This window comes from Equus asinus, chromosome 29, assembly GCF_041296235.1.
Source record: "Equus asinus isolate D_3611 breed Donkey chromosome 29, EquAss-T2T_v2, whole genome shotgun sequence".
NCBI classification, from domain to species: domain Eukaryota; kingdom Metazoa; phylum Chordata; class Mammalia; order Perissodactyla; family Equidae; genus Equus; species Equus asinus.
In genome coordinates, this window is record NC_091818.1 from 34,851,143 (window position 1) to 34,864,717 (window position 13,575).

The 13,575-nt window shown below is 46.4% G+C and overlaps 1 protein-coding gene and 1 long non-coding RNA gene across 6 annotated transcripts in view; one reads left to right on the plus strand and one right to left on the minus strand.

Annotated features, from left to right (window-relative positions):
- CAMK1D (calcium/calmodulin dependent protein kinase ID) overlaps positions 1 to 493 on the minus strand; it is a 387,635-nt gene extending 387,142 nt beyond the window's left edge. For 3 of the 5 annotated variants that reach the window (XM_044762535.2, XM_070500826.1, XM_044762534.2), the window contains exon 1: positions 26 to 261. In XM_044762535.2, coding sequence (XP_044618470.1) covers positions 26 to 117 — 92 coding nt within the window. In that variant the 5' untranslated portion in view covers positions 118 to 261. Of the gene's footprint in view, positions 1 to 25 lie in introns of all 5 variants that reach the window. The other 2 variants (XM_014850187.3, XM_070500828.1) reach the window with 2 other exon arrangements.
- The window catches only part of LOC123282132 (uncharacterized), a 62,355-nt gene that overhangs the window by 478 nt on the left and 48,302 nt on the right, over positions 1 to 13,575 (plus strand). The window lies entirely within an intron of this gene.

The following is a 13,575-nucleotide window of genomic DNA, read 5'->3' on the forward strand; positions in this document are numbered from 1 at the left end:
CCTCTTCTCCCCGGTCCCCACTCACGTTCCGAGGGTCTCCTTGAACTCGAAAATTTTCTTGATGTCTTCGGCTTGCTTTTTCCAGGAGGAGCTGCTCTCGCCGTTCTCCCGGGCCATGGCAGACGAGGGCGGCGTGCGCGGAGGGCTGCAGGCGGAGCGGCGGGGGGCGCGGGGGACGCGGGGGCCGGGGTGGGCGCGCTGAGGAGGGGGCGCCCGCGGCCGGGGCGCAGGGGGCGGCGGCGCGCGGTCCGGGAGGGCTGGGGCAGGCGGCGCGGGGATGCTCGGCGCGGGAGTCGGAGGACTCGGTGCTGCGGCAGAGCTTCCTCTTCTGCAGTTTCCTCTTTCACTCTCGCCGCCGCCGCCGCGCTCCCTCCCTGGCTCTTCTTTCTGCTTGTCTCGGGCACAGACTTCCTGCCGCCGCCGCTCGCCGGGCTCCTTCGTCGCCGGCTGCCAGCCTCACTTTCTGCTACTTTCTTGCCTCCCTTCTCCTCCCTCTCCGCCGCCCGCCCTGCTCCCTCCCTCCCCCCTCCTTCTCCTCCTCCCGCGGGCTCCCCGCCCTCCCCGCGCGCCCCGGCCGCCACCCCGCCTCCCTGCCTCCCGCGCGCTGCCGCCTTCGGGGATGTCCTGCTCCCCGGGAGCGCCGTGCCCCGAGCGCGGGGGCACCGCTGGCCACCGCCCGGCCACGCTCCCGGCCGCGGCGCGCGCCCTGGAGCCCGGGAGAGGGCAGGTGCAGGGGACCTGGGCAGGTGCGGGGCGCCGGCGCGCGCGCGCGGGAGGCCCCCAGCCCCCTGGGGTGCTTGAGTATTTCTGCAAAGTCAATCTGGGGGCACCCGGGCTTTCCTCCCTGGCGGCGGGAGGGGGCGCCTCTGCGTCGCGCTCGGCCGCGGCGGGGCGGGGGCGGGGGTGCGAGGCCGCCCGGATGCGGGGCGCCCGGGGGCGGGGGCGCCGTTTCTGCGCGCCCCGGGCAGGGGCCGGTGAGGCGCGGGCTCGGCGGGCAGGGACCGGTTGTTATGGCGACGGGAGGCGGCGGAGGTGGGCGTCGACTCGGGCCCCGCGGCGCCTGCCCGCGGCTGGCGCTCCCCGAGCCTGTCGGTCCCTCCCGGCTCGGAGACTGGAGCTAATTCGCATTGCACCAAAATCTGCGCTCGCGTCAAATTCTGGCCGGGGGGAGGGGGCCTCGGGGCCGGGGACGCGCAGGACGTGCCAGGCGCTGCCTTGTTTTCCCTTTGGGAGCTGAACGCCCGGGGTCATTGGGCGCCCGGCAGCGGGTGGATTCGGGGCTGGCCCGGCGCGGGCTCCGTGCGCCGCTCGGGCTGCCCTGGATGGAGAGGACAGCGGGCCCGGGCGGGACTGGGCCGGCCTTCGCTCCTGATCGGCCCCTCCTGATTTCTCCCTCTCTCCTCAGCCGAAACCCAGAGACTTAGTGGAAGGAGGGTGAATGTCTGCCCCACACCCTCCTGGAAAGGAGGGCTGCCCCTCCTTAGCCCCACCCGCGGCGGCCTTGATAGGGCACCCTGTGGCAGGGCATGTACCTCGAAACCTCCTTTCCGGCGGGCTGGGGAAACGAATCCCGTGTTCCCTATGGCCTCTTATCTTGGAGGTGCACCGTGACTGCCCACCCCTCTCCCATGTCCACCTGTCAGGGGTGACCCACGTACGATCCCCGTCCCCAACCTGCAGGGACTACCTCTTGTTCCGGAAAATTGTAATTTTCTTTGTATCGAGAGTGTTAGTCCCTTATGGCCCCTCGGCTGAGTTGGGTAAACAGCCCTGTCTCTTGATTGGTGACACCTGTCCCATTTTCCCAGGACTGTTCCAATTTCACTGTAAAAGGAAAAAAAAAAAAAAATCTACTCCCTGAAAAGGAAACTTCATCCAGCACCTTCTTCCTCATTCTGACAGGCTGGGTGCAAGCCCACTGCTCTCCCGGAAGTAGTCTGGACCCTCGCCAACTCTCCACTTCTCCCCTGACTCCAAGGAGGTCAGAAGATAACCTGGCCGCCCCCTCCCTCCACACCTCCATGCTGGCTTCCGTCTTTCAGGGACTGTTGGCTTAAGGCTCTTGAGGCTGAGGAGAGCGAATAGAGGATTGCTTGACTGTTAGAAACACAGACTAAATCGACAAAACCCGGTTTACAAGACAGATTACTAAGGAACCGCTCTCAAAGTTGGCGCACATCACCAACATGCAGGCAAACAGCACCCCCTTCGATAAGAAATATATTTGAAGAACTATGGTACCTTTTATTTGTGTCAAAGGACAAGTAATATGAAGAGCAGGAGGCAGGCATAACTAAGATCTCAGCTGATGCTCTCCTATGCCCTGCCATAAGCATCTTCTGTCTTTTTCTCCTTCCCTTCCTCCCACTCCTTCTCCTCCTCCTCTTCTAGTTCTTTGCTCTCTGTTTCACACTGCTCCTTGCCTAAGGATCAGCCTCCAGGATTCCCCAAAACAATTCTGTGTCTCAGCTTTTGTTGCCAAAACTAAAGAAGTGCTGATGCACTGTCTCTCTCTATCTGTCTGTGTGTGTCTCTCTCTCGCTCATCCTCCCTACAAAAGGGGACAGTTTTCCAGGAGCAGCAAAAGGGAAGGAAAGTAGGGAGACAGTTGCACATGGCTCTGTGGCCCTGACCTTACCTACCAGCCTGTAAGGTCCATGAGAGAAAGGAACGTGTTGCCTTTTATAGCACTGTATCCCCTGCACCTAGCACAGTAACTTACAAGTAGTAACTCATGGATGAATGGGTGTTGGATGGATAAAGACATGAACTAGAATTAAGACAGCTCTTGATATTTGTTGTACTGGTGGAAAAGCTATAGGGAGTTTTCTTTCCCTACGTTGTACTGATGTTCATTCAGCATTACCAAGTTATCCTTAGCTGGACTGGGTCCTGGAGACAAGACTCCAACAGTTAATGGGGAATAGAGGCCAGACCCAGAAAAATGGACCCCTTGGCCCAAAGGAAAAGATGGACATACCAAAGACAAATTCGGTCTGGCGTTAGTATGGTCATTTCTCCCTTACTGGACACCATGTAAAATAAAAGATCTTGATCCTGGAAATTGCAGTAGAAAACAAAACCCATCATTCCCTAAGAATGGTTAAGCCTTAGCCAGTACACTACCTAATTCTGTTGACTTGAGGGCCCTCTCTTGGACTGTTCTCCAGTAACTGAGCATTTCCTCCAGCCGCCATGTTTTTCTAGAGGAACAGGTGATGGCTGCTAGGCTATTCCTTCATTCCACTCCAACTCCATTTTCAATCAATTATCACCTGTCAGTCAAAAGCTATCTGTTCCCCAACAATTCCTCTCCGGAAAGCTCTGCCAGATATTCTGGATTACTGAAGTTTAGGTCCCAAGTCTTTATATTTCCTTAAAGCCCTTAAAAATTTTCATTAAAGAGCCCAAAGAAGAGGTACTTTTAATTAATCATTAAAGAGTTACCAATAGTATGCCCATCAAACTCTTCCCCAACCAGCCCTCCTGCCAATGGATCGGGTTTGTGTGGCCCAAGTTCAGAACTGAGAAAATGGTGTGGGGGAAATAAATACTATGTAAAGAAAATGCATATATTAAATTTGAAATTTTCTAAATTATCCCTGTTCAGCCTTTAATACCTAAAGTGACAAGCCAGGAAGGCAAGAGTGGGTATGGAAAGAACCATAAATTCAGAAACCTGGGCTCAAGTCCCAGGTCTGTTGCCAAGTTTGCGTGTAAGACATTTTACCTACCTGAGCCTGTACAACACAGATTGTAGAAGGGAGAATGATACCTAAACTCAATGATTTTTAGGACTTGTAAATCAGCAGTTTTTTCCATATGATGAAAAGCTTATCCAGAATATTATTAATCTTTGAAAACTTAAGAACTCTTTGGTCCAAAAATGTATTGATCAAAATATTTTCTCAGGTGACCTCACACAGATACAGCCTATATAAAAAACTTGTTTAAATCTCCACAAGAAATATTGCAGGAAAAACATTTCCTTATTAAAAGTTGGACATCGTCATCTCCATCAAATGGATTGTTTCACAACACTTGGATGTTAGGGGCCTCTTGTCACAGATGCTGGAAAATTTTTGGCATCTTAAATTATGTACCTAGTTCTTAGAAATAGTTAAAAGAGAGTTACTTGAGTACATTTCCTATATACTAATGATGAACATGACAGTAACACCTAGGAGAAGTGTACCTGAATGAGGAATCATACAGAACTGCCACCTTTGTAAAAAGCTGCCTGTCAGGGAGGCAAGGTCAAGAAGAGGGACTCAATCTTGTCATTTCAGATCTCTATTTGAAGAAGTAAAGACCAAAAGAACCTTCCGTCACAAACCTGGGCCATAAAGAACCTGAGCATGACCCAAGGAAAATTCCAGCTAGCCTGGAAAATGTCTAAGTCCCACGCCTTAACATGAGCCTCTTACAACCAGCTATTCAGGGAAGAATTCATCTAGTTCACAGGATGAAGAGTCAATGTGGAACCAACACAAAATCTTTACAAAACTCTTCCAATTAAAAGAAAAAAAAAGGTGGGAAGACAGAGGAAAAACCAATGGCAGTGAAGAATCAACACAAGAAAAAAATTTGCTATAGAAGAGGTCAAATTTGTGTTCGAACATATCATAATTTACAAAAAAAATAAAAACTCGTATAAAACAAGAACGTAAAGCAAAGATGCATTTGCTCAGGAAAGTTAGGGCAAAACAGCAGAAGGAATTAAAAATGAGCTGGAGGAGCCCAGGAAAGAAGCAGGAAATAAAACCGCTATAGATATAACAACTGCAGTGGAAGTGGCACAAGGAAAATTGCTAAAAGCCTTTTAAGGGATATAGAGGACAAATCAAGAATAGTGGGAAAATGAAAAGGAAGTGAACAAAGATTAGCTAGGAAATTATATGAAACACAAAGGAAGTTCAATATATATGTAAATGGGATCCCTTCTGGAGAGACTGAAATAATGGGGCAAAAGATACTGAAAGATGTTATTCAAGAAGACTTTCCAGAGAGCCTGACCCCATGGCCAAGTGGTTAAGTTCGTGCCCTCTGCTTCAGTGGCCCAGGGTTTGCTTCAGATCCTGGGCATGGACCGACACATCCCTCGTCAAGCCATGCTGTGGCGGCATCCCACCTAAAAGAACTGGAAGGACTTACAACTCAGATATACAACTATGTACTGGGGCTTTGGGGAGGAAAAAAAAACAACAGGAAAATTGGAAACAGATGTTAGCTCAGGGCTAATCTTCCTCACCAAAAAATACCTTTCCAGAAATAACGAAAGACTTTAAACTATAGATTGAAGGGGCACATCATTATCAGAAAATATACAGGTGATCAATATCAAGACACATCCTAGTGTAACTACTTATCTCCAAAGAAATAGTCCTTTGATTTCCTCAGGGGAAAAATATTCAAGTCACATGGATTGGGGAAATATATATATATATCAGCCTATTATAGACTTGTATAACCACAGCCAATGATAGAAAATATGGTTATAAAGTCCCTAAGGAAATTGTCACATAAGAATTTCACAGTAATAGCTAACACTTATTGAGTTCATGTTATGTATCAGGCCCTATTCGAAGTGCTTTACCATTTTTATTTATTAATGCTCACAACAGTTCTATGAAGTAGGAAATAGGTTTATTCCCATTTCACAGTGGAGGCAACCAAGGTTTGCAAAGGTTAAGGCACACACACCAGGTCACACAGCATGAGTGAATTAACCCAAGCAGCCTGGTTCCAGAGCCCAACTCCTAACTATTGCACTCTAATCCATCTGTCAAAGTGTTACTCAAATAAGAGGTATCAGACAGACACTGAGAAGCTGGTCTAGAAGGAGGAGGAATGGATGTTGAGCATGCAAACGTGATAGAGGTCCACCATAATGTAAAAGTCGTCTTATTAATAAAGAAAAAGAGGAGACTTGAAAGTTGTTCAAAACGAAATAGGAGAATCAAATGACTGCTAAATCCACAAATGTATCTTTTTTGTTTGTTTTTTTCATTTCATTTTTTTCAAACCTCAAGGAACTTTTAAGTGAACACACCCCTTGATCTTTACCTAGTGGACATAACCTTGCTCTTTCTGCCTTAGACCTGAAACCAGTGTGGGCCCTTTCCCAACATCCTCCCAGACCTGGATATTTCTTCTTCTCTGACTGACACTGGAACACAATCTTGTCAGTTCATGTTAGAATAAGAGTCTATTCTTAACTCAAGGAAGTGGATTTGGCAATATGCGCAGGTGCATTTATAAAATTAAGGACACCAAAAACAATAAATATGCTGCCTCTTACACGGGGAACCAGGCCTAAACAAAAATGCCAGTTCCCTGATTTCCAACCCAGAACAGGATCTACAACAGACATTGAAATAGCAATTTATATTTGAACTTCCTAGTTTATTCCAAACAACTGAGGGACGTACATGTGATGGTGTCCATAAAGGTATTTACAAAAATTGAGGGCATTGAATCAATAAATATGCCATTTCATATAAGCAGAGCCAGGCCCAAATAACCAACCACAATGGCCTCAAAAAATTACCCATGAAGGTTGATTTTCTTCAAATCCTCATATCTTTAAAAAATCTTTTCCTGTAAAGATGAGTAATTACCAAAAGATGGGAGCCTGATGGTAAGATGTTCTCGCTTCCTTTTTAGCTATTTCAACCACAAACATTTTTGAAATGTAACAGTTCCTTAAATAATGTTGAAGAAGGAAAAAAATCAATCTTAAGAAATGTCTTCCAATATTTGGTAAATTACCTAAACTGATAAGGTCACCGGTGGGCTGACCTTAATTATGTCTGCCAGTCGTTCTGAGTGTCTTAATTTCTCCGTGAGACACTTGCTGAACTCGTACTTTGAAACAAATAGACATTTTGGATAGAAAAATCAACTAAGCGCATTCCTGCCCTCAAGATGTTCAAAAAGTCTAAGAGACAAAGACAGACGTGGAACAGACTGCAAGAATAAAATACGATTAAGGCTGTAATGGAGGTTTGCCCAGAGAGTGGTGGGGAAGCATAGAGTAGAGAGGGTCCAACTTTCTGGAGTTGTCAGAAGAGGCTTCACAGAAAGGAAGACTTTTGAACTGGGTCTGGAAGCATCAGTTAGAATTTGCCAAGCAGAGAAAGGAGGGTGCAGATTTTAAGTAGAAGGGAAAACACGTGTAAAGGTATGAAAATCAAAGAAAGAGGTATCCATCCAAATAGTCTGGTGGCAGTCCCCAAATCTTAGTGGCTTATAATAGCAAAGGTTTGTGTCTCACATCTATCATAAATTGGGTGGGGACCTCCTGGCAGAGCAGCCACCATCTTGAATTTGGCTAGTCACAACGGCCGAGGGAAATCAAGTCAGATCTTGCCATAGCAATTACTTGCTCTGTCCTGGAAGTGACACACCTCACTTCCACTCACAAGCTATTGGCCAGAACTAGTGACACAGCCTCACCCAACCACAAGGGGGCCAAGAAGTACAATCTTATGCACCCAGAAGGTGGAGAAACAGAACCCTTTGGCAAACAGCATTAATGACCGTCACAAAGCCACCCCAGAAGGCTCTGAGTTCAGGAAATTGTGCTGTGTGTGTTGGGGGAGAGCGCAGTGAGCAGAGAGGAACACAGATGAGGCTGGAAGAAATTGAAGGATCTGTTTGTAAAAGGCCTCAACTGTCCTTCCTGTGAGCCCCCAAATAAATGTTTTAAGTGCTTCAACAAGTGTGACAATAAGAGTTGAAAACATAGCAACATGCCACCCTGCATTTCAGCGATGGCTCTGTCACCCGCAGAGAGTATATGGGCTTGTGGTTTCCTTGCTAATCCTTGTCGAGCACAGCTTAACCACAGGAGAATCCACCTCTGAAGGAATTCAGACCAATAGCTCCAGAGAAAATTGCAGTATGGCTTCCCACATTCCTACTTTTGACGTTGGCAATAGTTTTCCATTTCCAGCTAGGAAGGAATCTTGAAGTCTGCGGTGAAGTTCTGAGGATGTGCAAAGATGAACTAGCCAGGATTCTAAAATGCAGTCAATGATTGAGACATCCCTCCAGGCATTAGTCTCAAAGATAGTTAGGGGCAGGTCACTGAATCTTAACTCCGGTCCGATAGAGCTGTGGCCCTGGAATCGTGTCGTTGGTAAGTGGGTGGCTATGCCATACAAAAGTGACTCTGCAAACAGCCTGGTGCAGGAAACAAGCCAATGAGTAATTGGGTTTGTCAGCTGGTCTGGTGAGAGCTGTCTGCATGTTCAGGCTTTTGCCTTGGGGCTACAGCGAAATAACAGAGTGGGTGCAATAGAGGGGTTTTTTAAACCACAACTTGGGTGAAAGGCATGTAGCTTGTGTTCCAACATAGGTGCACCGAATACAGAGTACAAACCAGAGCAAAGTGTGTACAAAATAAAAAAAACCCAGGTCTCGTCTGATGCCTAACACACTCCCTGACTGCAGGCATTTTCCAGTCCTTTCTTCAAATGAGGATAACATATGGGGATGCATGACATCTGCAAAGCACTCCTCAGAAGAAAGGCAGTCGATAAACATAAGGTATTAATAGTATGCATCTTTTTTTTTTAATAGCTGTCACATCTGGCTCTTTGTTTTGGTCTGGATTATAAAATGAATGGTTTAAAAAGAAAAATTATTCTGCCAAAAACACATCCACCCACAAGACTTCCACTAGATTGTTGCATTTTCTATTAGATGTAAATAATCTTGGAATGTCACAGATTCTTGCTTCCAGCCAGAGGATTTTCTAGCTGAAGGAAATCTATTGATTATCCAGATCCTGCCAATATGTTATTCCATAAGAGTGTCTTGCATTAACTCTTTGAAACCCAAACTTTAAAAATCTGTTACTGGAAACAGATCCGTTTTTATATTTAAACCATAGACCTACAAGCAGAGACCAATATTTTTATAACAGCAAATTACTTGTAGCTTAATTTTTAAAAAAAGATATGCTCCTTCAAGCTGAAACAATGTCCTCGTCAGCCACCCTGGTTCTTCTCTTTCTCCAGGTGTTTCTAAAAACAGAGGGAAGGTGAGGGAAATATCTACCCAAAAGTTACCAGGCAAAAAGTCACATCAGTGCTTCCCAGCGTTGGTCCAGCTGCTTTTTCCAGGTTCACAGTTTGAGGCCTCTGTGGAATTTCCACCTCAGATGTACACAAACCAGTCTGTGGAATTATTGGGGTGTTAACTACACCCATGACAAATGTAGTCACTTTACCTCATGCAACCACTGGCCTTCAACTGACACATCTAGGAAAAGATGTTTAAACTGCCAGCCTCAAGAAGAGCCTTCCTTCTCATTAAATTTACACAGGAACTGAGCAAAGGGCCGAGTGAGGAACTGAGGCCTGAGTGGCTCTCGAGCTCCTCGACCTCCCCCATCGTTCTCCTCCCCGGAGAGACCCAAGCTTCCGAATCTGAGACGGCTCCTTGGTCCCCTCAAGGTTAACAACACCGCTGAACCCTCTGAATAAGCCAAGAACAACACTGGAAGTGGGTTTATTTTTACCCTGGTCTTTGTCATATATCATTACTGAAAAACTAAGAGACAGGTTTTGGCTGACTATCCTGTGGAATATTCAAGAGCTCCGTGCGGGATTTGGCCCTCCGTCTGCCTGCTGCATTCATCTCATTTGGAGTGGCCCTCTTCTTCTTCCTCCTGCCAATGTTCCTCATTAGCAAGGATATTTGTATCCAAAACAAGAGGCTGTCTCTCTTGGTCAGGCTCCGAAGGGATCCTGTGATGACGTCATAATGCAGCCCTGGTGACGTCACAGCTTCTTTCATGGAAATAAATCCCTGATACCGTGGATGACATGGTATACTAACCAAAGGGACTGGGGCAGGGGGGGACAAATTTAGATAGCTCTTGCAGGTTTCTTCATCACACAGAAATAACAGCAAAAACTTGCCTTATGGAAGGGGCTTCTCTCTGGATTCAGGTATATTTCATTTCTGGAGATGTCTTCTTCCTGGTCTCCAAGATGGGAATTATATTACCTGCTGATCTGATGTTGCCTTCTCGAACCACAAGGCCCAGCTGTGTGATGCATTTGTGACTCCTGTTACATTCAAACTATTCACTCTCAGTTTTCAGTCCTCTGTTCATGAAACTGGCCATGTACCTCCTTTCTCATCTTCCTTTCCAGTCTCAGAGCAAATTCAGAATGACTTGGAAACTGGTTCCCGTGTACCCAACACTGTGCTGAGCCCAGACCTATCCCTTTGCTCTCTGTTTCCATTTTAATTTCCAGCTCCTTTGTGTTCCCAGTTGATTTTTTCCCAAGCAGCAAACTAGTATCTGCTCTTCTCGAATCCCACAAATACTTCTTTCAGGATGGCTTTTGACAGATGAGGAAACTGAGGCAGCAGAACTTGCGCCAGAGCACATGTCTATGCAGAGGAAAATGGAGCCTATGGTAAAGTTCCTTCCAAAAGCAAAACCCAGTAGACCATAGTGCCTCCAAGCAAACCACTACTGAAAGGAGGGCTTTGGGAAAGCCAAGGGTAGCCATCCATCATCTTTACATTTCACATTACATTACAACTCTCATGCAAAAATCCTGACAGCAAAAGCTATGTTTCTCACATAAATGCATTTATTTATAAATAAGTACTATAGCCAAGTTCAGAAACAAAATAGCCTGGAAAAAGTTTAAGGCCTGCATAGGTCACTGTCTGGTCCTGAGCATGGCAGTGGGGCCATGGGTCCCGCCTAGAGGGTTCTATTCTGCTAGGTAGAGTGGGAAGCAGTCATGGTTATTCACTGAGAGCTGTTAAGCCTGTTCTGTTCAGCTGTCTGCCTTCTGTTGAGAAAGTGGGGTTTCCCCAGCTCTCCCTTGTGCCCTGACCCCTCACACTTATTGAAGATGCTTTTGCTCTTGGCGTTCCCTGAGGGGATTGAAGCCACCAGAAGCTGGGGGTGTGGCTCTGATTTTGAATCAAGGCAGCCTTCCTGATGCCCAGTTCTAACTCAGCAATCCAGGGTTGCTCTGGAATCCCTGGGGTTGCTCCGAGATGTCCCTTGCATGACCAAGCACAGAGCTCCAATTTCTTCTTCGTTACCATACCGGCGTATTTCATATCAAGTAAACAATCACGATGTAAAAATTCTATCCGAAACCCTCCTACAGATCCCTGGCAGAAGGTCAGTGGGGGTTTTTTCTCTGTTGCTGGGCTGACTCAGATCTCTCCTCTCCCCATGGCTGCCTTGAGGAGGCCGAGGTTTCAAAATAAATTGGCAGAAATCTGAAGTGATGCCAATACCGCCCTCCTGCCCGCAGGCAGCTGGGTCCCAGTGGGAGGTCTCTTAGCAACCAGGCTCAAATCAAATATTTGGGTGTCTGGACACATTCTGATTGGAATGAGCTCATGAACGAAAACTTCTCTCTTTCCCTCAACCCAGCTAGCCAGGGTTATGAAAAGATGCTGAGCCTGTCAGTTGCCTCCTTGTACTGGATGAATCTGTGACTCACGCGGAACGTTAAATTAGAGGCAGCCCCGGACTGGCAGGCCAGAGATCTGACTTCTATTTCTGGCTCGATATGTATCCTTGGACAAGACACTTGAACTTTTTTGTTGCTCTGCCTACATAAAGCCCAAAGGTTTCATGTGACTTTCTGCATGCAGCCTTTTCACCAGAAATCAGGATATTCACAAGCTCACAGAGGGCACGTGCTCCAGTTCCATTCAGAAGTGAATCAGGAGGAAGGAGGGTGCAGGGCCCTCTTCCTCCATCTGCCATCTCATCCTGCCCCCCAGCCTTCCCTGTGAGTGACAAATGGGAGGGAGAAGTGGGCAAGTGGGTGTTAGCCAAGACAGTTTCACGTCTTTTACTTTCCAACCCCAAACCTCAGGTTTATGCTATTCCTGTATACTCAGGAAAGATACATCGAATTCAGCTTTGGATGCTAATTCAAATTGACATCCTTGTGTTTGGGGGAGGCTTTATCTCAGCTTTACATCTATAAAATGGAGCTTTTAAACCCTAGTCTGCTGATCTCATGAGAGATGGGCTGGCCAGGGCTCCCCTCCCTCACCCAGCATGCCCACACCTCCTACCTCCACATGGCCATCATGACTATCGAACGTACCACCCCCCTGGCCACTCGAGTTGTTCGTTTCTGTGTGCACGGATGTCTAACCTCTTCACTGAGCCCCCCAAAGCAGATGCCACGTCTTACACCCCCTTGTCACCTTTTAAGTCACCTTACCCACAGCCCTGGGGGCAGACACTGCTGAGTCCTAAAGAAACACTTATTGAACTTAATGAACACCCAAACTTGTAGGCCCGAGGATGCTCAAACAGGGCAGCCTGAGGGCTCCCGCCAACAGGAAATGTCATCTTTCCTTTCAATGGAAATGAGAAGTCAGAGGACAGTGAGTGTAGTGAAAAGAGTGAGGGCTCTGGAATTGGCACCATTGGTTTGCCTCAGCCACTCTCTAGCTGTGTGACCTTGGGCAAGTTGCATAACCTCTCTCTGTTTCCATTTCCGTATGTGGAAAATGGAAATAACAGTAGTTCTACTTTGCTGGATTAAATTAAATTAAATTGAAGAAAATTGAATAACGAATAACTGTAAAGCATCTATCACAAAGGCAGTCAATAAATGCAAGGTCTTATTGTTGCCGTGACTTTTTCACCCAATCATTTGATCATTAAATAAGAACATAGTTGGGTACTTAGTTGTTCTGATTGCAAAATTATTTTAATTGTTTATCTCCAAAGCTTTGGAAGAGTATTGAATGAGGTTATCAAGCACCCAATTTCTATGGCTTAAGGTAAACCACATTACAGTTTTTAATATTGTTATTTATTTATTTTGACTGAAGAAGATTCACCCTGAGCTAACATCTGTGCCCATCTTCATCTATTTTGTATATGGGATGCTGCCACAGCACGGCTGCAGACAAGCGGTGTAGATCCACACCTGGGAACCAAACCCAGGCCGCCAAAGTGGAGTGTTCTGAACTTAACCACTCGGCCCTGGGGCCAGCCCCCACATTACCATTTAAAATTATTCTCTTAAATAATTAAATAATGTATTTAATAATTTATTCAATAATAATTAATAATTATTAAAATTATTTTTGTCCATGGAAATATAAAAGTTAACCGTTAAGATGCAACAGTGACCCTGAATTCCATGTTGCATGATCTCTTTCCTTGATCCACTTTGGAAGCAGCTTGAGCTGTTCTCTGGGGAGGCTTGGGGATAGATTTTGTTGATTTTGTTTACACTACAGAGGAGGCCAGGCTTCAAGCACTGAAAGACCTGTTCCTTCTGAAATGAGCCTGAACAAGGCTTGACAATAGATACACTTTATCCTTTTCTGTGTCATCAGTAAACAAAGAAACTAGCACCATCTATAATAGCCCCAAACTGGAACCAGCCCAAGCATCTAACAGGTTGAGACAATGTTTTCACAAAGCAATGGAATATAATACTTTCACTTAAGGTGAAGAGTCTAGTCCAAATAATAGCAAGTGAAAAAGTAAAACAAAATAACAGTGATTGTATCAGTCTGATAACCAAGTTTATAAAGTAATAAAAG